General features: G+C 37.7%; 1 protein-coding gene across 2 annotated transcripts in view; it reads right to left on the minus strand.

Moving 5' to 3' along the window:
- Positions 1-26,512, minus strand: part of SMYD3 (SET and MYND domain containing 3) — a 402,483-nt gene that overhangs the window by 332,716 nt on the left and 43,255 nt on the right. For both annotated transcript variants that reach the window (XM_062629465.1, XM_062629464.1), the window contains exons 3-5: positions 19,381-19,488; positions 18,231-18,288; positions 14,726-14,862 (exon numbers count right to left, since the gene is read on the minus strand). In XM_062629465.1, coding sequence (XP_062485449.1) covers positions 14,726-14,862; positions 18,231-18,288; positions 19,381-19,488 — 303 coding nt within the window. The remainder of the gene's footprint in view (positions 1-14,725; positions 14,863-18,230; positions 18,289-19,380; positions 19,489-26,512) is intronic.

Raw genomic sequence — 26,512 nt, forward strand, 5'->3', positions numbered from 1 at the left:
AACAACATCCCTTTAAAGAAGGCCAAAAAGCCCACCAGCTTTTAAGTCATGAACAGTAATCTGTATTCAGATTTCCAAGAGCAACCCCAACCCTGTAATTACACAGTAGTTACAACCCATTTCCCTGACAAAGCCAAGCCCACACAGAAATACCAAGTATAATAATTTTGTATAAAAATTATTGTTTTCTAACCCTAAAACAAGCAAATTTCAGAGAAATATGGAATGCCAAAAGGTATAAAAATACGAACAATTCAATCCTCTATCATGTTGCACATGATCAACGTTTCCCATTTTCTAGCTCAGCTTCCACTTAAAGTCAATGATACATTTTAAATGATACAAAAAAAAGAGACCTATTAAGTTTTATGTTACTCATGTGACAGTGTACTTTTTAAGGGGCAGAAATATCTCCACTGTGCCCATAAAATTCCTAAGGGATTTTGATGAATCATGTCCTGTCTGGAGTTAGCTGCTAAGACTGTCTTCACGGGACGCACATGTAGCATTACCAGGATTAGTCAGACAGACCCACAAGAAAGTCATTTAAATCTAAAGAGACTTATCTTTCCTACAAGAGCAGCAATACTCAAGTTGTTTATGAAGTTTTAGGTATCACAATGGCCCTCTTTCTCTTCTGTAAAGAAGATGGTGCATTTCAGCTATTAAAAAAAAAAAAAAAACCACTCAACCCATTTAAAGTCCTTGGAAATTCTTCTCTAATAAATCCACCACTCAAAGAATATCAGTATCAATTTATCCTTTGACTCCAAACCTGTAGAATTTTCCAGAACCACTGGAAAATTATAAGAATTGCTTTAAAAAACATTATCTCACTTTAATTGACCTAGAAATAAGTACAAAAACACTTTTTCTATCTTATTCCAACAACCTTTTCAGCTTAGACACTGCCAGTGCTTAGGCGCTGCTTTACATTCATGTGAGTTCCAGAAATCATAGAATCATAGAACAGTTAGGGTTGGAAAGGACCTTAAGATCATCTAGGTCCAGCCCCCCTGCCTTGGGCAGGGACACCTCCCACTAAAACATGTCACCCAAGGTTCTGTCCCCAAAAAGTACTCATTTATTAAAAAAAAAAACAACTGTATTTGAAGTATATTGGTGATATCCAAAAGCTATTTAGCTTGGACAGGTAAGCTATTGGCAACAACTGTTGAAGCATAAAACGCAAGCTATCAGGCAAGGTGTTTGCCTCACATTAGAAGACATGAAATATAATTGCTTCTTTTAACTTACCAACCACTAAAAATACATTTGAACTAATTTTTCATGGATAAATTCCATTAATACAAATAACTGCATAACCAAATTCTGTTTACAGGGTGTCTTTTTAGCCCACATGATAGTTATAAATGGGGGTACCCTAGTTCAACCTTTTTAAACGGTGTATTTTTTATCCTTTATGCTTTTCTTTAAAAGTCTTCAAACTTATTTCCCAACTACTCAATCAGAGAACCACAAACTACACAAAAAATGAAATAAGTAATTTAATTTGTGCAATGATTCAACATCAGAATGAAGCAGTAAATGAGCACATTTTCTTCTGCTGCTGCTTCTTTCTCAAAAGAAGCTATCAATGAGAGGTTCTGAGGCAACAAGACACAAACACATAACATCACTGATTCAAACAGCTAATTGAGGGCAGATGTCTCGAGAGAATACCAGAGCAGCCTTCTGCATTTCCAAGTATGTCTTACTTTTCTACAGATAAAAATATCCCCATAGCTAGGAAATTCATTGCATTCTGAAAGTAAAGATGCAATTTGGTTTTGTGCAATTTGTGCATCCTTCTATATTTTAATTACAAGTTCCCTCACGGTTTGGAAAAAAAGGAGCACAAGCAATTCTCACAGCCATATGGAAGCATCAGAGAGCAAGAGTGGTTTTGTGGGAGATAACTTTTAAAGTACTTTTTATCCTAACTTCCAAAGTACACTATCACTTCTGGAAGATGATGACTGCCTTATAAAAAACACATCAATAATATTTTCAAAGTGATTTTTGAGTGCTCTATAGTGAGAGCAAGCTTCATGACAATTAAAAACGTCTTCTCTCAGGGACTCAAAAGTTCACAGGTTCACATATACTCTTCTGTATAACACACACATACAGAAGTCTTGTGTGATCTTCAAGATACCAGTTTCATTCTACCTAGAAAATTCATCCTATATAAAGTAAAAACCCTAAGCAAACTCAATTTAAATTAACTTTTATTTGCATAACAACACATTCCAGTTACATATGTAAAACAGTCATCACTGAAAGCTTTTTATAGCATAAGGCTAGAGTGTAAGATTAACTAGTAACACTAGAATAACAGCAGTTCTAATTAATTCATCCCAACCTGTACCCTAATAGCATGCACAACACTCCTAGCATTAACAATTATTCCACTGTATACACCTCTCACTGAATATACTCGCATTATGCTTAACATAATCCAAATATAACATCTCCCAGAACACAGAAGAGCTAAGGTAGATATGTGGAGGTAGCTTGACTTACCACAACAGAATGGCATGTGAGAGGATGCAGGCAGCTTCTGGCAAGAAAACAGTGTGGAAAAATCCAGTTTTTGCTACCCATTTGTCCCTAAGCAGCAATGAGTATATTCAGATCTTGTCCCTGATCCCATGGAATCACTGATGGCACTCCCACTGACTGAATCTCATCACACAAGGTTCAACGTAAGGCCACATGGAGAGAATGGATACTCAAGTCAAACAGAATGTACATGCCTGAGCACAAGAACACACAAGCCGGGTCCAGGACAGGATTGTGCCTTGGCATATGGGAATACACAGCAGGGCAAGGTCCCTGGAGCCCACATGCAGCTGGAAGTTGTGCCTTCCAATGGGATAGCCCTCCAGCTGCACAACAGCACCACCTCCTTCAGGACCCCATGCAGAAGGCATCAGTAGACTCCCTAACCATGTCTGTATCTAGGACAAGGGGTATGAGAAGATGAATATTACACCATAAGTGAAGTAAATTAATGAGCCTCAGTGGTGAAGCATGGAGCAGAACAGCATGCCCTGGAACATGAGGCAGTGGGTCCACACCAGGGAGGTTATATCCTGAACCCTAGCTTAGGGGGTTTGGAGACCTCCTGAAGATTCACATAGTGCATTACCGTTGCATTACCCTGTTGCTTGCATTTTGTCAAGAAAAGGCTACAAGGTCCTGAGGAGCAGAAAGTCTGTAAAGGTATAATCCAGTCTGGCAAGGCCAGTCTTCCTAGAGTAAAAGTGTTGAATGCACAGACAAGACCAGAAGTTGCCGAAATTGCCCCTACATCTCAAAATTCAGAGAGAGTAAGTCGATTGGAATAGCAAGCTAATCTGCAATCTGGGCCAGAAAGGTAGATGAACATCACTCTGCAAAATTACCTTTCAGCTTCAAAAAACTTTCAAGTATTCTGGATATAAAACCACACTGGTTTTCTTTCCATTAGTAATAAAATCAGTGTTACTGGGAGAGGAGCAAAGCTGACTATGTAAACAAAGCCAGTTACAGCTTTTAAAAACACCAGATGAACTTTATAGAATCCCATGGTCAGATCTTTTACCGTGGGGTTTTTTGTTTGTTTTTTGTTTTGGCTTGGGTGTTTTTGGTTTTTGTTTTGAGTACTCAACGTTTACTTGGAACAATAAATAAAGCCACTGTGCCTCATTATTCTAAATTCCATCATTTACCATTACACAAATTTAATCGATGTCATTTGTTTGCATGAGCTAGAACAGCCACCTGCCCTCCCTTTCAAACATCCTCCAAATTCTCTGTGCAATTTTGATTCTGAAGAGTGGCAAGATCATTCATATACTCAAGGCTTCTCATCTGCTAAGCGATGAGAACTTTTGCTAGTAGTACTGTAAAGACAGGTAAGGTGGATGGAGAAAATTTTAGTGGTCTAAAGTAGTTTTTCATTTTTTTGCTGTAAAGAATTAAGACAATTAACATTCGTCTTGCCACTGAAATGGCAGATGTGCAACTGAAATATCTAGACACCAGGAGAAAACCTGCCAAAATGCAGCTACACACCTTTTTTCATATTACTGCATGAAAATAAATCATTAAATGAGACCCAAGGAGATTCCTAATCACTAACAATAATAATTATAGAATTATCATCAGACAATTGAGCATTAACCACTTAATCTTAGTTGAACTAAATATCAATTGCCACAGAAAGACAGAATGTGACACACTCCTCCTTCACACTTGGGAGAGCTGACAGACAACTGTGGAGTTACACAGTTTTCAGAAGACAGTACATAAATACAAATTACTATTATACACTTGCTTGATCCAACAAGCTTGGTACAGCAAGCTTCATCATATTTCTGCCTATGCACCAGCTCTCCCCTCCACCCCAGCAATGCAAAAATGTAGTCCAGAGAAGTCCTCCTCCACACACTGACAATAAAACTCCAGTCGAGTGTGTATGAGCAAGACAAAGTGATTAAAAGCATATTGTGACATATATTCACAACTTCCCACTTCTCCTTATGTATACGGGTTAACACTAATAGAATAACTATTATAAAATATGATGAAGTACACAAATGAGTAGGAAACCCACCAGACCATTCTCCCCTTGTCAGCTCCACTTCCTACGCTTAGAGACATTCATTTAAACTTCTACAAATATCTGTATTCCCATCCCCAAAAACTCAAGAGATGCTCTGGCAGCAAACAATGGTGCTCAAATGTCTCAAAGTTAACTGGAAAACACAAAGTTCCCCCCTAACCAGCCTTGTATTTCTCTTTCTGCGCCTTTCTCATGAGAATTCACATTTCATCTAGAGCAGAAATTGCAAATTTAATTTCTTGTGAATCTACAACATTTGGATGATAGTAAAAAGTAAAAAATAGTTGCTAGAAATCATACAACTATGGACCTACTGAACTGGGTGGGTTGGTTGGTTTGTTTATATCATGGGCAGGTTTGCCATTATAATTTATATTACTTTTGTTGTTTGTGGTGCAATTCCTGATTAGCAGATAAAAACTTTCAAAGAAAGATATCTGGCAGCAACATGCTTGGACAGCAGATGTGTATATGCTTATGTATATGTTTACTGTTCTCCCAGACAGTAGGGTACTTCACAGTCAAAAATCTCTCGTGAAAATACACTGTTCACAGCTCTGGACACCCAGCTCTTTTGATTCACTCTCCCACCAGAGATGTAACAATGGACTACAGTTTCTTCCGGAATACACAAGCTACCAGACATCTCTCTTTACTTGGCAGGGTTTCTCTATATGTATACACTTTGTGTGGTTATAGAGATATACTATCTCTCTGATCTCATAGCCACACACATATTTGCTTTTGTCTTTCTGACACAACATGCATTATGATTCTTTATCTACTGCTACCACCTGCAGCAATATGGGCCACTGTGAGACATCAGGAAATCTACCAAATTTCAGCTGCTTTCAAGAAGACACAACTTACTGCAAATAAGAACCATGAACGCTGTACAAGATCCTGCTGTTACAGAGTACTGTTTGTTTCCAGGTTCTTCTATTCTTTAATTTTGTGCCATGACAAAATATTACAAGAACAGTTAAATAAATAAGATAGGAAACGTATCCATTAACATCTTCATTATGTCAAGAAGTCTTTTTAGAGAGCTGTATAAAGTTAGAGTTAACCAGGAAAAAACATTTTTCAAAATTACAGTTAACACAATTGCCTCAAATTGCTTCTATCCTTTATACCTCATAGTTCATATGTACTGAAGAGGATGGTACAAATCTTGCTGTAATTCTCAGCAGCCACTGCTAAATCATCTGAAGTACATTCTTTTTATAGGAGATGGTTAAATACACTTAGTCCTCTTTTAACTACAGGTACAAGGATATTAAGACAACAAGCTGAATTCTTGTCTTGGTCATTCCTGCCGTCAGTCAGCTGTGGAGTCAGCCTAGTTACATTACCCAGGTAATGGTACAAATTGTGGTCCTGAGTGTCATTGCTGGAAAACTGACAGAATGGGGGCAAACTGGTGAAGCGCCACACTAAGCTTTACCGCTGAAGCTTGTTTTCAGAATTGTGTCTTTCCAGTAAAATGAACTGGAACTTGCATCAAAAATTACTACTTGACTGTCTGAAATGTCTAAAATCTTAGTTTAATGAAAAAAAGAAAAATAAACCTAGGGAAGTGAAATCTCTCATTTAAAGAGATGTTAATTTCAGATTCATGCCATTTACAGTATCACAGGATGATGGATATTTGTCAAGTAAAAAAAAAAAAAACCAAACACATAGAAACATTTTTAAAAGTTGGAAGCTTAAAAACAAAGTGATTCTACGCTGATAATTTCTCACTAGCAGCCAGTTTAGAGAACTTTACCTCTCACTCTATAATAAAGTCTAAAAACAAATGTGACTCTCCTAGAGATAAGACAGCACAAATACACATAGTGCAAATCGCTGTTTTAAATGCCTATTTATTAATTTGAGTACAAGCTTATTCAGTGAGGCTGAAATGACTACAGAATGAAAAACATGTCAGCATTGCTTAGTCTATATAATTTCTGCATACCAGGGGAAATTGATGTTACAGATAGCAAGCAATTTGTGCACCTCTCTCTCTTCTTACTATCTTCCCAGGCTAGAGGCCCAAAAATGTAAAGTATTTTTCACCCACAACACTGAATGAATGCTGACAAACCAGTAGGCTGACACTTCACTGTTTCTACCTAAACCAGTAGCAACACATAATCCCATCCAGTCTATTTACATGATGAGCGTAGACAACTCTGATTTCAGTGATCTTGTGATCCATAGAAATATCTATCAATGAGTGGGCATCCACTCCAGTTTCCTCTGAAGGCTGAGTGAAACCTTGGCCTTGATGATAATGGAAGAAGAAAGAAGATTAATTTTGTACTCATAAGTACAGGCAAAGCACAAGGTTCATTGACAGACTGAAAAATGTTCTTGTGGAATGGGAGATGGAAGGAAGCTTTAATTCCTAAGGTTTTCTATTTTAAACTAGAAAAATACACCCAAATTTCCAAAAGTGATTATAAAAGATTTAACAGTCCACAATTACTTTAAATTCTGAAGGGAGACATGTTCAAATCCATCATCTGCAGCATCTGTGACATTAGGGACACATCTGAGAGCACACATTCAAAAGTTAAAAAAAGCCCACAGCCAGCAAAGGATCTATAAGAAGAAATGCAACTATTGATGGCTATAGGTATGAAAAATCTAGTCAATATTTACACAGCCAAGGAAAGGAGTGGATATAGAGGAGAAAAGAAACAAAAATTTAGATGAGCTCCTAAAAGAAACATTCCTAGGTTTGACTCTGCCAGTCAGTCAACAATCAAAACTACCTGAGGACAGCACAGGAACTTCCAGGGCAGGGGTGTAGGGAAACGCAAGCAAAGAAGCTATTGCAAATTGTCATGACTGTCAGTCACAGAGTTGTTTCACCCTGCTCCACAGTATCTGCTGCCAGTCACTACTACAAAACAGCTGTACCCACTGCTGTGCCAAGAAACTACCCAATTTACACTCTGTCACCTTCAGGTTGCTATGGCACAAGCTGAGTGATCTCAAGCCAGCTCATAGTGTACCAGTGATACAACCACTTTGTGACTGATGCTCACCCATTTTAAATGGTAATAGTGGATCAACCCATCTGCAATCCTGACCCAGTATGACTGTTGTTTCTTTCTCCATCTTATTTCCACAACAAACTTAGGCATAGTTTGAATGAAATAGGACACACCAAAAAAATTTTAACATCACAGCTACAGTGTTGACAAATATATATATACACCCATATACTGGGGAATAGGGAGAGAACACACTTTTAAGGACTAAACTTCATGTAGGTATGTATCATTTATCTGATACCCACTGAAATGCCTACATGTGACAGAAATCGTCTCACCTTCTGTTGATAACTTCAACTGTAACAGCTAGTTACATATAGGATACCCTCACAGGTATCCTATAGGATACCTTAGACAGAGAAAGTTACCCTCATTTTCACAGAGGCTCCGAAGAAGCTGAGAGAAAAGCAAATCAACAGTAACACCACAAATACACAGCTCCCCATCCTATACTCAAAGAGCATGGTATTCTTCAACAATCAATCTGCTCCAACACCATTCTGGAAGGAAAACAATTTTTACCCTTTTCATCTATTAAACATGTTAAACAAGTCTCAGAGCTGATTAATAATCCTGCCACACAGAGTTCTAGCTCTCCTCAGAGCCAAAACAAACAAGCAAAACCGCTTTAAGCAACCACACTGCAGGTCATGCTAAAGACAAGGATAGAACAGTTTGCTGCCAACAGCATTACAAGCAGTTACCAGGCTTATCCTCCTCAATTAGAGGCTTTTAAAACTGCCAATAGAAGATATAAGTGTTTCTCATTTACTACCCAGACCTTTACTAAACATCTTCATGACCTTGTTTCATGCTGGCTTTTCCTAAACACAGAAGGTGCCTCACCCCATATATTTTTGTGCATGTACTCCAGTCACCACAAATGGTAAAGCTTTTTATCATTACTGTTTCCAGTTCACTTCCATAAGGGTGCCAAAAAAGCAACTGATGTATATCACATGTCAGAGACCATTAGCTTTTTAAGCACTGTGTTTTGTGGATATGCTCTGAGCAGCATTAAGCAAAGTAATGGTAATTAAGTCTCTGGCCACCTGGATACTTTTCAATTCTGCACTAAGAAAAAAAAAAGGTGAGAGCTGCAAAATAGCCTACATTGCTCTGCCATTTATTTCCCCAGACCCTCTTCTGCCTTATTACTTTCAACTTCTCATGACAGAAAAAAGGTCAACTGAACAAGCATATACACTTTCCTCCACCACCACCACACCTTCCCCACCTGCACACACCCAAGGGTTTAAACAACTCTTCTAGAAAGCTTATGCTTTTCAGTCAGGGTTGAATTAACCTCCTTTAAATATGTCTTTTCTCTAACCCCTGCCCTCCAAGAACAAAGCTTTCTTTCCTATTACACACAACCAAATTATTACAAATTCTACCCAACCATTCCTTGTTTTAAAATTCTTCTACCTTATTTTCTATACCTGGTGCTTGTTAAAGTATAGGCAATTTGTAAACAGATGGTGCACACAGCAACTAAATGAAGAGACCTGAACTATACCATAAGTTAAGTTTAAAGTATTGTAGTCCTATAGTTTTACTTTCACTGTACCAAGCTGAATCTTCCTAATGTCTCAGCTACTGCATCAGGAAAAAGTAAAATGCTGAAATGAAAGCATGTAAACAACAAAATCCAACATTCACATAAAACATGGTTGCTTGCTATGCTGCAAGAATCAGATAAAACTTGGTTGTTTGCTATGCTTCAAGAACCAGTGCTTAGTTTTCTTCTAATATATTTAATTTTTCCCTACTTCTTTTGGTTTTATATACTGCAAAAGCAGAGGCTGAGCTTATTTTAGTCCCCTCTTGCTACACAAGACAGCCCTCAGAGTCAACAACAAATGCTAGCAAAGTGATCATCCATGTCCTCTGACAAATATGAAGGTCTGCTAGAATTAGTTTTGTTATGCTTTTGTGGAATACACTCAAAAGAGAGTACAGAAAAATTCCCCTAAATTGTTCAGGCAGTAACCAAACACAGCATTTCTGATGATCACAAGTCAGTTCTTAAAAGCTGTAAGGGTGAAGCTTTTTAAAGCTATACCCAGAGGGAACAGGAAAGAAGACGCACCGCCTCCACATGCCCACCAAACAAATCTTTTTTCAACAGAACTACTAAACCGGTAGCACTTTATATTAAAAGATAATCAACAAATCTCATGTAATAGACTTAATGACAGCAATGGTCAGAGAAAAAGGTACTGATATAGTTTGATGAGCAGGAACATACTCCTCCAACTCTAAAATAAAAATAAAAGAGTCAAGAAGATTGATATAAACAGAGCTGGATGCTGAGCACCTAGGCTTAACCACTGTTGCTTTAGGTATAATGATTTCTGAAAATTATAAGACTTTGGGTATTATAAGAAAAAATAACTATAAAAATGAAAAGTTTTTTGCAAAATAGTTTCCTGGGCCATGACTAAAACCAAATTTGTCAGTACCGGTCTGGTCTTCAATTTACCATAAGCACAGAAGTTTGCATAAGACAGGATAGTAATGTACATTAGGTTTGAATTACACAAAGAGCAATGATGGATAAACATGCACTTGCTTTTGTCACCTCCAGAAAAAGAACTTCACAGCCTCGTAATCATAAGGAAACTAAATAAAGGCATCCAGTGTTAAATAGAACAGCAAACCTGGCATCAGAAAGCAACCTTGTCATCAGAAAGCAACCTTCACCTGTATGCCTTTAACTTGCTTTTATTTTAACATACTCTTAACTTTATCCTAATATTTCCTTTTACTTTCTTGCTACAAATCACTGTAATTTCCCTGCTAACATAGATTACTAAGTTAACTTGTGAATCCTAAGAAGTGCTGCTAAAGAATATGTTGACCAGGCAGACGTATCTTATCTTCAAAGGTCTTCTCAGAAAACATAAGCTACCTGATGCCTGTAAGATCGGAGAGAGCAACGTGAAGATCAAACATACTTTTTCCAGTCACATCAGTAAGTGAGACTATTTCCTTCAACTTGTACTTAAAAAAATACCCAAATAGATTACCACAATTTAACATTCAGATTTTACAAAGGCCAGGTGACACTGCTCAATTCCCAGTTCTCTTCTGCCTATGCAGATACATACCAAAACCCCTTTAAAAAGATTTTTTTTTTTAATTGGTACTAATGCCATTTATGTTGAAAAGAAACTCTGTCAAAGCATTGAGCAAAATAAAAAGCAAGCATTGAAAACTCAGAAGAGCAAGTAAAATATATTTAAACTTTGATAGGAGGAATAAACAAAGGATTTTAAAGAGACCAGGGCATTTGGTGTCTCAAGGGATGTACCTCTGCACTTTACAGTAGCTTTCTTACTTCTTAAGAATAAAATTAATTATACCAAGAGCCTAAACGGACAGTTTGTCCTTTGCTTAAAACTGTCTGTGGGTGGGTATACAGAGACTAGCACACAGCATCAAACTTGTATTCTTCTTCAATTTCAACTTCACAAACCTCAAAAAAAATTGAGGCAGAAAAACAAAAATCAGACTGACATATAAAAGATGAACATGTTTCTAATGCATATGGATACTGAGTTTCTTTTTCATCCTACCCTGGACTTTACAGTCAGCGGAGTCACCCACAGTTTTAGAGCCAACATGGTAGATACAGATTTCACTCAATGTCTCAAGTAGTTTCTCTAGCTCTATCTGCTATTATGAGAAGAACCATAAATGTATACAAAAAATTTCAATTTGTATCCCACACTCATTGTCTCACAGGATTCCAGGCCACCTCCTCACACATGTAAGTAAAAGCTGAAGCATAAAAAGCAAGGACTGATTTTATCTCAAGGTTATGGAAACATCATTAAACCATAAAACCATGTTGTCAAAAATTTATCTTGACATTAAAAAATGTCTCAGTGGAGTTAAATCCTTAACACATAATTAACTGCAGATAATTCTGTTTAATACAGAGGATCAGAATTTAAGAACAGTCACAAACTCAGTAAATGACGTTAAATAAACTGCAGCTTCTGAAGAGTGATCAGATAGCAAGAATGAAAAAAATCCAACTCCAGCTCAAAGAACAGTTGATGCAAAAGTAAATTGCCTAATAAGGACAGAGCAACATTGGCAAAAGGGAAGGTAGGTACTTTACCCTTCTGAAAGGGTACATCCCTTTCAGTACAGCTGATATTTTCCACAGGTCTTATGCAAAGGTACATTGGAGTGAAATTCTGTTCCCATGGAAAAAAATGTCAAAACTTTCTTTGAATTCCAGTGGGAAGTTTCTACAAGTTTGTACTCAAGGGGACTCTGCTCATTATGTGGCACAAGTCAGTGAATAAAACTATAATTAATTTTCACAAAGACAAGAGCAGTGGCCAGCACAAAAGGAGGACTGTTTAAAAGAGCTTCTGTGAAGCTCTTTTGACCTAAATCAGGTTGGAGATTTTCCAAGAACTATCCAGCTCTGGCTACCTCACTTCAGGACTGTTGTTCTTTTTTGTCTGTCCTTCTGTCTGCTTATTTTCCTTCTTGAGGATTCAGCATCAAACAGAATAAAAAATGACCTTTGCCTGGATCTTCTCATGGCATGCAGTGAAAGAACTGATCCAAGAAAGTTCAGTGTTAAAATAAGCACCGGCTGAACTTGAAAGGAATGTTGTAAGAGGTTGGGAAAACAAGATTACATCTTGAAGTCATGTATCTGTAGTATTTCTTTATTCTATGACCACACAGAGAAGTCATCACAGCTGGTGTTTTTTAGAGTTCTTTTTTAGAGAAGAAAGTGCGTAAGTCTTTTATCAGGAACTTTACAGTTCCAAAGCCTTAAATTTACCTGCTGGGAATAAGCATCCCTACAGCTGAAGGTGAAAGAAAACAAAAACAAAAAATCAAAACCAACAGCAAAACTAGCAAAAAAAACAGTATTTTTCACACCGACATTCCTCTTATCTCCCAAAAAACTATTTTATGGCAGTGGCAGAAAATGTCTGCTATTATCCCACTAGGGATGGGGGCATATTAAAATCATATCTTAATATAATGCCATATTTCATAACACACTCAAAAACAACCAAACTGGGAAGGCTGTTAGCTACCACATGGAAAAATATGGAGTAAAAATAAAGCTTTCTAAAATGCACTGTGCTTGACAGAACTCCCAATGAGATATCAATTTTACTCACAAATAAAGCATATGGGTATATTAGTCAATAGCTCCTTTCTCCCAACCAACTCACCTGTTCAATCAGATTTTTCTGCCTTCTGTCCATTCATTTTATAACTAGTTATATGAAGTACCTGTACCCATGATAGCTCTATGTCATTTACTCTCCATTTGCTTAGGGCAGACTATCACATAGGCTCACCAAAATGAGCAAAAGAAGGAAATGAGACCTACTTTAATGGTCTGAGAGCCTCTGAATTTCCAGAAGGGAAAAGAAAAATAAAGCAACAACTTAAAAACTCAGTACTTTGTGGTACATTCCACAGCAACAAATTCATAGTCAAAACAAGGAATCACAAGGAATATATTGAGTTAAAAATATCTTTGTGTTAGCAAAGCTGTAGTGTGACAAATGTCATTAAGAGGAGTATTCCCAGCTCTCCACTAAACACGATACGGAGCTGGCAAGTCTTGCCTTTCACTCTGTCCTGATGCACACTTGCATCACCTAGGCAAAATATATTGGATGGAAGAGGAGGTGTACAAATGTGCACAAGTTTGTGCATGTGCATACATAAAAAAATGTGAAAAGCTTCCCTGTTTTCTTCATCAGTGGTCAAATATATTAAGGAACCATCACACTGCTCCTGTAAAGCCACCACGGCCATCTTAAGCTTCTTACTACACAGAAGGCAACAGCATTTGTAAAGAATTTCTTACAATCTGTGACTCAGTTCAAACCGGTTAGGCAGTTCAGCCTCTCATACTACAGCTTTATCTTCAGCTGTACAAATTCTCTAAACCGAGTAAGACAGCATCCATATCTCATGTGAAATGCATCTGACAAAATTCAGGCCAAACCAGCAGGCCAACACAAGAAAGTAAAACAGTTTGAGTGGAGACGAGGTAGTGTATAAGGCTTTTATCTGTGAGTCCTTTTGACTTAGTATATTTCAGCCAGTGTAGTTTTTCAGAGAAAAAGTTAACATCACAGCAGTCTCACCACCAATTAAAAAATCCAGAAAGATACCACAGTTGATTATATTAATTCCTATTAATTTCCATCCATAGCAAAAGATTCCACAATTGTACAAACAGAATAAAGGAAAAACAAAAAAATCATATATTGCATTTATATTTCATTTCTTTAAAAGAGAATCTCCTTCCATTTATATCAGAAGAAAAACATCTAAAAGTTTTACTTACTCATAAGAAAATGCTTATTAAAACAACTAAAACATGCATGAGTTAAGATAAAACTTACAGTATAATTTATTCATCAGTTAGAAATCAAAAAAATTAAATCAAGTTAAAACTATGAGTCTTTTCTATATGAAGTATTTCTGCTAGCATTGTTCAAATTAGGTTTTCTAAATTGAAAGCAATAAAATATGTACAGCAAAAGTGAACAATATTTTGTTAGTAACTTAACAAACATTTTCTATATTGTGGAAATTAATTTCAAGTGCTTTACATGTAGCAGTGTCCCAAATACCAGCATATAAAACAGGATTTGAGTATATCTGCAAACATAAGATTGCACTCTGCAGAAAAAGTCTAGGCTGCAAAGTGATATTATTTGCTCTATCACAGTGGAAAACTTGGGTTGATTGACTCAATTGGTTTTGAATTTGTTTGGGCTTTAATGCAACTCCCCCACCCCCCACCCCATGAGCTTAAATATGATAATTCTAAAAAGAAAAAGAAAAAATATCCTCTGGCTGCTGCTTTAAGTGTTACAATTATATAAAAGCTATACTTCACTTAAATACTGACTGAACAGAAAACAAAGTTTGATTTCACCTTGTATTATATCACATTCTGGATCCATGTACTGAACTCCCACTCAAAAATAAATCAAGAACACAAGGAAAGGATAATTTATGAGTTGTCAAGCGATCACATTTTAACACTTACCTTTGTGAAGATCTGAAAAAAGTCAATTGCAGGTGGCAAGTGAGATGCATCCTGGATCTCTGCTTTCAAATACAGTTGCAAGGTATGTGCAAGGTGCCTGAGGCCGTCCTTCATTTCTTCACTTAACTGTTCAATATCTTAAGGGGAAGGGGAAAAAAAAGTATACCAGATCATAAACGGAACCTTTCACCAACATTTTGAGAATGCCCAATGGCAGCCATACATTCTAGACATATCCAGGCCCAGAATTAATCCTTACAGAGGGCAATTTTGACAGAGGGTGGACATTTGTCATTTTTTGTGACAGCTACCTATCAACACACAGAATAGTTTATCAGGTTACTACTGCCAAATCATATGAATAGAATGGTATGTTAAAGATCAAAAGCCAACAGATAAAACAGATGTGTAAGCAGATGTAAAACATTACACACAAAAATTAGTCATCTGAGTTTGTAACATTTAAAATGTGCTAGAATTTTTTTGCAGCAGTACCTTTGTCCTTTCAGCAGTGCAGATTTTCATACTGTACTCTCTATAGATGTGTCAGAAACACTTTATGATAGCAGATGAAAAGGGAAAGTAATTTGGAGACAAAGGTAGTTTCAGACACAGCAGCTGATAAACTGAATGGATATAGAAGACTATTAAGCAAATATCACTTTATTAAATACTAAAGCACCATTATTCATGCTTTATGGACAGAAATTCTGAAGCAGAAAGAAGAATAGTGCCTTAGTTTCTAATGAAGTGATCATTCATGCATCAGGTCTGATAAAATGGAAAGTGAAACATGACTGCCCTAGTAAGTTCAGTGCCTGATTACCTGCTTCACATTTCTTTTTCCCAACACTTAGCACAAAATGAATAAGGCCTAAATGGAGAAGGTGAAAAGATTCAAGCATCAGTCTATAACAAAAGGGAAAGAATATTATCATACACTGTGAATCAATTTAATCTCTGCATAATGGTCAATTGTTATTTTATTTTAAACATCTACCCTTAATGGGAAGGGAAATAACCTTTTACTAAGAAAGATTTTTTCCTGTACTTTTGTATCCAAGCTTGTTATCCTCCTGGAAGGACAATTCAAGATCTGTGTTCCTCTTTGAAGCTAATTCCTAGTCACTCACTTAAAAAGAGGATGCAATTAAAGCAAATGTCACTGAGGTTTTTTTGTCTTTTGCACAGAAAAGTATCGTATCTATAAGGACTATCTTTAAGCAAAGCAGAAAACTTTTAGATGACTGCAAAACTCAAGTTTAAAAGATTTAAAAAAGCCACCATAAATGTACACTTGCACTTCTTATATAATATTCTTTTGAAAATAAAGATGCTTTTTCCTTCAAATGTATTTTTCCTCCACATCATGTCATTCATCTTAAACTACCTGACACACACTGCAAAATGTATTATGGCAAAGAAAGGAAGACATGAGTTGCTTCCCTATTAGCAAATAAAACACCTCGAGAATGGAGAAGAGCAATCACATAGGCAACACGGTATAAAGGGCCACTGCAGCTTAGAACAGATGCGAACAAAAATACCAAATCCAACTGGAACTTCAGACAGAATTGACAGAGTTGGGAGCAGAATGCAATTATCCATACTGGAATTTGTCCAGGACATGAGAGCTAATGATCCCTGCAAAAAGTCCCATGGGATCTTTAATGGCGAGTGATCAAAACTTAGTTTTCACAGCACATCAAGCCACCAAGGCCAAAAGCAAAGTGGAATGTAATTCATGAGTGTTTTCATTTTGAGTTTTTAAGAAACCTTTTTGATTTGTGTAAGAACCCTGGTTTGGGAGAGAAACTGCTGCTGTAAAAGGCTCTTTAGGAAAGACAGGCCAGGCAGATGGGGAGGGGGTGTAGCTATCTATGTCAATGACAGGCTGGAGGGTCTGGAACTTTGCCTGGGGAGGGGTGATGGGCCAACTGAAAGCTTGTGGCTTGGGGTCAAAGGGAGAAATGTGATGAGGGATGTTACTGTGGGGGTCTGTGAATGGACCCTGTTACTGCGGAGAACCCTGCAGATGAAGCCCTCTATTAGGCAGATAGGAGCAGCCTCACGCTCGCAGGCCCTCGTCCTCATGGGGGACTTCAGCCACCCTGATATCTGTTGGAACGACGGTACGGCCAGCACAAGCAACCCAGGAGGTTCCTGGATTGTGTGGAAGACAACTTCCTTCTGCAAGTAATAGAGGAGCCGACAAGGAGAGGTGCCATGCTCGAACTCGTGCTCAACAACAGGGAGTTTGCTGAGAAACCTCAATATATATGGATTTATCAGCTACACAAAAAATCTTTACCCACATTAAAGAAAACTGCTGTATAAGCAATCAGTATTTAAAGGGAAACTTCGCTACAGTTCCTCCTGTGCCACTCTTTAGCCAGCCACTGGTACAATAGAGCACCATAAAGAATTTTCTTCCCTGGATCCCAGCAGTGCCATGAGGCATGAAAGTTTTTCATAATTCTAACTTCATTTGAAGGATCTGGAAATGCTGCTCTTAATTCAGGTACTTTCGTAATTCCCCATAAACCTTTGTTACACAATTTGAGAATATCCATGGCAGAAAAGCCTGATGTTTTAAATTATTGAAGTGCATTCCTTCTATCCCTTTTAATTGTTGCCTTTTTAAGGTCTTTTGCCCTTTCAGTTTGGGACAAGGCAGCAGAATGCCAGAATGCACAGAAGTAAAACAGAATACTAGTTATTGCATTTTTTTAAGGTTTATGTGGATTTTATTTCTATCTAACTGTATCAATAGATCAAGCTGGTTTATAGCCAAAGCTCTGAATAACACTAAAAAATGTTGAGGTAATCATATTATTCACATTACTCTCTAGAAAATCCCTTTAAGCAAGATGCAAGAATGAACTGAGTATGTATTTCTTCCCTTACAAGTCTTTAACCTTTAAGCTTCTGCAAAATCTGGAAAAAAAATGTTTTCTATTTCAATATTAGCTCTGCTGAGAGATTATAATGAGCATCCTTTCCTACCCAAGCAGTTCAAACTTGTGAAACCATAAAAATAACATCTGTGCAATTCTAACTTTTTTTCTCCACTGAATGTAGAAGAAATACACATATCTCCTGTAAATTTTGCATTTCTTTCCTTTTTCTGGAAGTTATTTTGAAGCTTTCTGCAATAGGACATAGCTACTAAAAAAGTAAAACTCAGTGTACAAAGATACGTATTTTTGTATATGCAAGTTAAAATACTGGCACTGGTTTGGTAAGAGAGACTGGGTAAACTAAACTCCAAACAGGTAAGACGTACACTGCAAAATGAGGAAAACTATTAACGCCAAAAAGTCAGTTGAGAGTTTTGCTTGAACAAGACATGTTTTTTCCCCATGGAGGTTTTAGTAGGTTTTGTCATTGATTCTGTTATTCTACAGAGCAGACCTTCAGAACACAAGCTGCAAGAAAATCGGATGGCTGTTCTGTAAAGCAGAACTTGGAAGCATTTCCCACAATATGGCTGGCAATTACTTACTTGACTGAAGATCGGAAAAAGAGTAGAGTCTCTCAGAATGGCATACTGATTGCCTAAGCTATAAAGAAAAAGAGATAATTAACACATAGCACGCTTTATCTTGAAAACTCTAGAAGATTGATTATTCCATGTGCTATGCCTGTAAGATAATAAGGTAAGGCTAACAGCATCAACATAAATCTGGTTATTCCATACTTTGTGTAAACTATCCAACCCCCCCCCCCCCAAAAAAAAAGGAAGTTAAAACATGCTCTACTAATATTTTATGCTTTTTTTTTTACTTAGCTTACCCTTAGCAAATTTACTTGGGCCCTTCATACTATAATTGAAAGCCATTTATGAAGTGAGCAGTCTCAGATTTCATGCGACTATCATTAATGCACAGGATACTACATACATATTTGCACTTTAAAAACAATCATACATACACTCTTCCCAGCAATGTATAAATTAAGATGTAAAATGGTATTTTTATCACCCCAGACTAAAACAAATGCAGGCAGACATTTTTATCCAAGACAGACAGCATCAGGGCAGGGTCAGCTAAAAAAGCAGGCAAATCCTTTTTGATTTACAGTCTGAGTCATAAGCTGCTCAACCGAACAAAACATTTAATCCATATAAACTAACCAAACCATGGGAATGTCAAACACCCAGGACTTCCAAGAGAGTTTATTAAAAGGAAAAAAAAAAAAAAAAGTAATTGAGATTAACAGAACCTAATACAGAAATCACGGCAGGACTAGCTAACAGTGCTTCTGTCCTTACCACTCAGCCAAATGAGGGTGAATGAAGTTCCCAGTGAAGTTAATGGAAAAGCACCAATAACTTCAGTAGTATCAAAGAAGAGTATCCCTCTGTGCTTTCCTTCTAGGCAGAAATAATATTAGAATGCTACCACACAGTCATAGGAAGAGAAATTCAATATATAGGTCCCTTGAGCTTAATTATGACCATTTTAATATTTCTTGATCTTTTCAGTATTTCTGCAAATTAATCCGTAATCTTATAATGCAATATGCAGTCCAATTTTGTTCAGCAATCGCAGTAACTTCAGCTTTCTAGCTCCTAATTACATTAAAAATGTAGAGTGAAAAAAGTATTTATCTGAATCTGCTACACTGAATAAACCTAAAAGAATGTCACTTACTAGTTTAAAAACGATCCTTCCAGCAAGTCTGACAGAGTCTGGAGGAAAATTAGGCTCAGCGCTCTTAAGACACCTGCATTCCTGCTTGTGGTCCAGCCAAGCTTCTTTCTATTAAGATTTTTTTAAAAAGGAATAGAAAGAAAAAAATGCATATTATTTTACATAGCATGTATCCTATTTTATATATATATATATACACACATATATTTTTAATATATATATATATATATATATATATATATATATATACACGCGCAAACAAATATGCTAAGCCTTGCAAGGGGCTGGACCTGGGGATCCAGAACCACAACACATCCACAGCCATTGAGCCAGGCTGGGAGGAACAGCCCCACAGCCACAAATCAGGTTCAAAGAATCAGAAAGGGGGCCCCTCCTCAGGTACTGATGTCCAGTGACCCTGGCAGCCCCCAACAAAGGCAACCTCGAATGTCAACTGCCAAAGAAACAGCAGCTTTACCAGCGTAGTCTAAGATTGCAGCTATAACATGAGTGATGTGGAAAGACACAGGCTGGGTTATCCACTCAAACGAACGCATTGCACCATTCCCTCCTGTAACATAATTAATTGTGTAACTGATACTATGGACACTAAACTACTATGGAGCTACAGCAGTGCAGGTTCAGGACACAAGAGTATCACCAGCCTGGTACCCCAGAATTTAATTTTACCTTTAAGAAAGCATAAAATAAACACAAAAAAAAAATGTATGGTCAGATTCCCAATCCAGTTTCCTGCTATATTTTTCCTTTGCCAGTTCATATCATTTTTTTTCCAAACATTGTATCTGATGCCTTTAAGACACAAAAGGAACAGGTAAAGACAGAATGAAAACTACACAGCAGCCTAGAAACCTTCTTTTTTTGTCCCATGTGTCTGCTATACAAATAATTTTCTTTAATTTTCTGCAACATGTTATAAATAGCACCATCAGCTAAGTTCAAACTGATATCACCGTTCCAACTAGCTGAACTTTTTATTAGATAAATAAATGCATTCTGATTCTCATTTCCCTGTGGCAAGAAGAGATGGAGCTGCATACTTCACAACATTGGAGAGAACTACAAAGGATGCTAAAATTTCCTCTACTATCTTAATTCCACCAACATATACAATGCTCTAAGGAAGTGTTCACTCATCAGTGAATGCCACAGAGGCCTTCAGAAGCTATCCACTTCACCAAAATGCAGCTGCTCCAAAGCAATGGTCAACTTTTCCACAGTGCAAAAACTGTCCCCAAAGCTCCCTGAACTGATGAGGAGGCATCAATGCCCATGGCTGGGAGGACTGGGCATGATACTTTCACAGTTCAGACCAGGAATGTAACCAAAATTTGCCAAAACAGAAGATGGAACCAAAAATACCTTAGGTGCTCGTACCACCTGAACCTGAAATTTTTGTTTCATGAGCCACTTCTATTACAGTAGCAGGCAAAGACTAACACTTCCATATCAGAGAAGAGACAGGATAACAAAGTGAGGGAAAGCTGTTCGGTATTGAAATATGCTGGTTTTTTTTTTTTTCCTCTTTCTTGTCTCCCCCAAATCAGTGTGGAAGAGAAACAAGAATGAGTCTTCAGCTTCCAACATGTTAGAAGAGACAGCCAATTTCTGATCACTGGATTTTTTTGTTTAAAAACAGTTGTAAACTTGTAAAAACAGTTACAAGCTGAAAATTCTGGTCACAATTTACAAAAACTCCAAGCCCATCTTATCAACATAGTACATATTTACACATTTTATTTTCATATTCACAGTGCATGTCTGAAGCCACCCAGATGTTTCAAACATGTAAAAAGCAAATTGAAAAAATAATGGCACAACAGCAAATTGCTACAATGACAAGAACTCAGAATAACCAAGGGCTTCTGAAGGTGACATTTTCTCAGAGATATGCAGTGAGAAAAAAATAAACAAAATCAGAAAAACAGCTTCTGTTAGGTAACTGACACACACAAAATGATAAATTGTCTAATATAAAGAAATTACATGTTCAGCAATAAAAAACAGGGAATGACAGTGATACAGGCAAGCGCACATCACACCTGTAGACTATGACATGCTAGCTATAAAGATTACAGAGGCGATCATACAATTTTTTCTTAAGCTGCATTTAAGTGGGGGAATTGTTTCAGGTAACTAGGTTTCAGCACCAGCAGTATTTTTTCTATTTCATTCAGGTTTCCCCTTCACCACCCCCACCCCCCACACCCTTGACTTAGACATAATAAATAAATTGGACCTTTTATTTCTTTCAGATACACAGGAGATTTGTGATTTCATTTTCTTTACCTGTAACTCCACAAGGGAAAAAATGACACCAAGAAGGCATTAATCCAAATACAGTTAGTGTCACATGCAGCCTGACAAATAAAAGTTAAGTATTTAGTGCTGAATAGAATTATTCTTGTCTAGAAGAAACAAGGTCATGCTTGTAAATGTCCAGGCATCATTCTGTGTAATATAATTATAATGGCATTTTTATCCCACTTAAACAAAAATTGTTCTTTGGAGTAAGCCTTAATCTGTCAGATTTTTTCCCTACTTAAATGTCGCACAGTATTTTAAAAATGCTAGAGATGACATCAAAATGATTAATAGCTTTCCCAGCCAGTAAAGCCATAATGAGATGGAATATGCAGTACTACATAGCATCATATGCCACATTTCTTTGAGATGCATTCCCACATGAGAAGTACAGTTCAAACACACGCCTTCTGCAAAAGAACACTTTACTGAAACCAATGCCAAAAAGGAATTAGTCTGCAGAAGGAGCGCTGGAACGGGGACTGCCATTCACTTTGCCCCAACTGGATGAGGAAAGAGGGGAAACCTCCAAATGCATTAAGGGTAATGAAATTCAGCAATATTTCATCTCACTACCAATACAACAAGGATATAAATTACAAGACAATATGAAACCATTAAGAATTGTGACCCTGGAGAAACCTACTTTTAAAGTAGGAATCTAACAATACTTAGTGGTGGGCTTATATTAGTCCCACAGTTCTCAATGAGAGGTTTTCTTAACTGTGTACCCTGGCTTCCAGTCAAGGTTTTTATACCCTATATCCGCAGCATGAGTACAAATACTACAGCACAGAGGTGTAGACACCTGGTATAACCCTTCTCCCTCCCCACCAGAGAAGGTCTTCTAATTTGGCTACAGACAGAGTTTTTTTCCTCCATCAGAAATGAACACTACAAGGAGGAGACAAAGAAAGACATGAAAACAAGTGCAGGGCAGTACCCAGCCCTCATCCTCTGGGCTTCACTATGCTTAGTAACTCAAAGAATATCCCTCCTTTTTTCTCCTCCCAAATCGTTGTCTCTCATTCAAGCTCAATGTATCCCACGTGCAAATCCTCAGGTTTTACCCATGTGAAAAGGGTCAGCACCCACATGGCTTAGAATATAGTACAGCATACAGATGGCTACTGGTGGCAGACTCAGAGTATGCCCCCCCAAACCAGCACCACATAAACAACAGCACATCACTGGGTTTCACTGGACAACTCAGGCTTAGGATCATACCCTGCTGGTTCAGGGCACAGGCAAAGATCCCTCACATCTACATGCAAGGTCTTGCATACTTTTAGCTGAGCTGTTTTGACAGTGTGCATCCTTTTTTGCACAGACATTTACTATCCCTGTCTCCTAATGGTCCCTAGCCCTATGACAGATATTAAACCAATGTTTGTGAAACAAAGCTTTCCCTTGTATCCTACACAGGATCAAAAAAATGAATGCTTCCTGCAGACTAACATGCCAACAAAAAGCAGTTAAAGGCTAGAACTCCTTAAAAAGTTTCGAAGTGTGATATTTTTTTCATTGGAAAGTCTTGATTTGTTAAAAAGACAATTTCCATTTCCAAAGGAAGGTTCAAATTTTTATTGAATGTCTTTTTGCTTGGTTGTGTTGTTGGGTTTTTTTAAATGAATTTCAATGTTTGATAATGGCACATTCTCTGAATTCTGTCTAAAATTACTCTCTCATTTTTCAGGGATTACTGTCTACATCACTGGTCCCCGATCTATGGGATGCACCAAATTAATAAACATTGCCAGGGCAGATCACAGCAGAGATTATGAAGAGCAGCAGATGTGGTAACTCTATGTTTGCAGGGACATCCAGCCAACATAACACTGCTAGAAGGCAGCTCCAAGAAATAAGGCATCAACAAGCACAAAAGGGGCTACAACAGAGGAGTGTCAGAGGGGCAAAAGTCAATGAGATCCAACTGAAAAAAATGTACTGACCATAAAACTCCAGAAAACTCACAGTTTTTAAGCCAAGATAAGTGGTTTGAGTTGTACGATTCATTTAACACACATCAAAAACATGAAATTGCTCTGCAACTATGTGTAAATTGTAAATGCAACTGCACTATTAGCATTTCAAAAAGTTATCTGCATTTATAAACCAAAAACAGTCCTGTTCTACCAATACTCACTTTTTTAAATGTTCAAACCACAATTTCATTCAGTAGCATGCTGTTTACTTTGTTCAGCAACTACTTCAATTAGAAGTGCACATGATAATTACACGAAAGCTACAGAGATGGAATAGAGCACAGAACCTTTGGCTGGCCCAGGAGAGCTTTGCTCACAGCTGCTATAAAACCAGAGCTGCACAGTAGTTTATCTAGCCAAAAAAAGGATTAGAGGACAGTCCTTAAAAGCAAACAGATCTGACTGGTCTCAGTTTTATCTGAACCATCTGCCCTGTCATCAATCCCAATAAATTCACTGTTTCAACTAGAGAATTAAAAATTTTTTATTATCCTCAACTGCTACCTAATATCACAGGGTATTACATAATATTAATTCAATATTAATTTATTGTTACAAACATTTCAAGGTGTTATTTAAGAGTAAATACACAGCATTTCAAGTTCAGTAACATTTAAAAGCAGTAGCCTGTCTCACTGAAATCAATGCCTACAACTGTGGATGACTTCAAGCATATGAACCCTAGGGCTGGAAGCACAAAGTAGGTAGCCTGAAGCCATCTTGGGTATCCAGTGTGAATCCTTGAAGCACTTTCACATATTTGTTTTCCCCAAGGACAAAGCCCCATTTTCTACTGCCCTGGGTTCAGCAGTAGCAGTCATTTTTCTCCTTCTTAGGAGCTGGTGCAGTGCTGTGGTTTTGACTTTCACCCTAGGAACAATGCTGATAACACCGATGTTTTTAGGTTTTGCTCAGTAATGTTTACTCTGACCAAGGACTTTCTGAGTCTCATGCTCTGCCAGGGAGGAGGGGAAGCTGGGAGGAGGCAGAGACAGGACACCTGACCCAAACTAGCCAAAGAGGTATTCCATACCACAGCACATCATGGCCACTATATAAACTGGGGGCAGTTACCCGAAAGGGTTAGATCACTGCTCGGGTCAGGCTGGGTATCGGTCGGCAAGTGGTGAGCAGTTGTATTCTCTTCCCTTGTTATTTCCCTTCTCATTATTATCATTGGTGGCAGCAGCAGTGATTTGTGTTATACCTTAGTTACTGGGCTGTTCTTATCTCAACCCGTGGGAGTCACATTCTTTTGATTCTCCTCCCCATCCCTCAGGGAGCTGGGGGAGGAAGGGGCGGGGGTGAGTGAGCAAGTGGCTGCGTGGTTCTGTGTTGCCGGCTGGGCTTAAACCATGACACCTACCTTCACTGCAACTACACCTAAGTTGGTGTAGTTGCAATGAAGGTATTGTATTGTATTACCCTTTGCAGATTTGCTTGTGCAGCTCAGTGCCAACACAGTCTCATCCCACGTTAGAAACTTGCCAATAGAAGCTTTAGCAATGACTTTCCTGGCAGATATTTGTTTTAAACTTACCATGCAAATACTCTGATCCTTTATATTCTTCACAGTTGTATTTTCCTTCTGACCTCCCCTGATAAATCTATCTATGGCATTATTATTAATGCTACAATAAGCACCTAATGTACATTGCACAGATTTGCCATACAATGACTCAAAATGACGTATCTTCCTTTCTTGGCTGTCCATATGTTTTAATCCCCAAAAGGACAGCTTTCTGGCATGTTGAGAACGCTGCAGATTATAATAAAGCATAATTGTTTATCGAAGCACATGACATGTGAAAAGATCATTTGAATGTCAAGGACTTAACTTAAAAAGCTACATTCGTATACATTTAATACAGTATCACTGCTAGTCTGTTTTGACCATTAGTTGATTTTCTTCCTTTTTCTCTATTTAGATGAAGAAAATCAAACAAACATAGAGAAACCCACACAGAAATCACAATGCAAAGATAAGTGGAATAATTGAAAAATTCAAGGGTCTGTAACATGGCCCTCATGTTTCAAATCTCAGGTGCCTGATTCTCTGCTGTGTTAGACCTTAAACAGTCATTTAGCTTTGCATGTCCACACAGTACCAAGTCCTGCATACATCTGCATACATGTTTAAGTGACAATACAAGCCAAATATAAAAGCTAAAATTTTAGGTCTGAACACCTTTAGCTTTAAAAACTGATTCGCAGAATAGAATCAGGTAACTCAGGTTGGAAGTGATCTACGGAGATCTCTAGTTGCAAAGCAGGGTCAGCTCTGAGGTCAGACCCAACTTAAGAGCTTTACCCAAGTAGGGTCTTGAAACTCTCACAGCATGCAGATCACACAACACTGTGTCCAGCCTGTTCCAGCTCTTAGCTGTCCTCAGGGTGAAATAACTTTTCCTTATATCCCATAAAAAGCTCTTTTCTTTCTTCTTAAGCCTGTTGTCCTTCTGCCATACACCACTGTGTAAGGCCTGATTCCATCTTTTTGAAAACCTCCTCAGCCATGCAGTTTTGCCCAAGGCTTCTCTTCTCTGCACATTCTTGACCCTTTCTTCCCTTAAAGAATGGAATATATACTTTGCCATGACAAAAATAACGCCTGAAATATAAATTAATTATTTTTACTGCAAAAGTGACTTAGAGCCTTCAGTCTACCGAAGACAACGCTGAAGTATTATTCCTCCCCCTCTAACCATGCACAGCCAAAAGTAATAAAATACTCAAATAAACCAAGGCAGCATATTTGTACACTCTGTCCGTAACTACAACATGAGAAACTGCAGTGTGGAGTTATGACAATGCATGGAGAC

This window comes from Pezoporus occidentalis, unplaced genomic scaffold (assembly GCF_034315485.1).
Source record: "Pezoporus occidentalis ecotype Australia unplaced genomic scaffold, CSIRO_AGI_Poc_V1 ctg34, whole genome shotgun sequence".
In the NCBI taxonomy this organism is placed as follows: domain Eukaryota; kingdom Metazoa; phylum Chordata; class Aves; order Psittaciformes; family Psittacidae; genus Pezoporus; species Pezoporus occidentalis.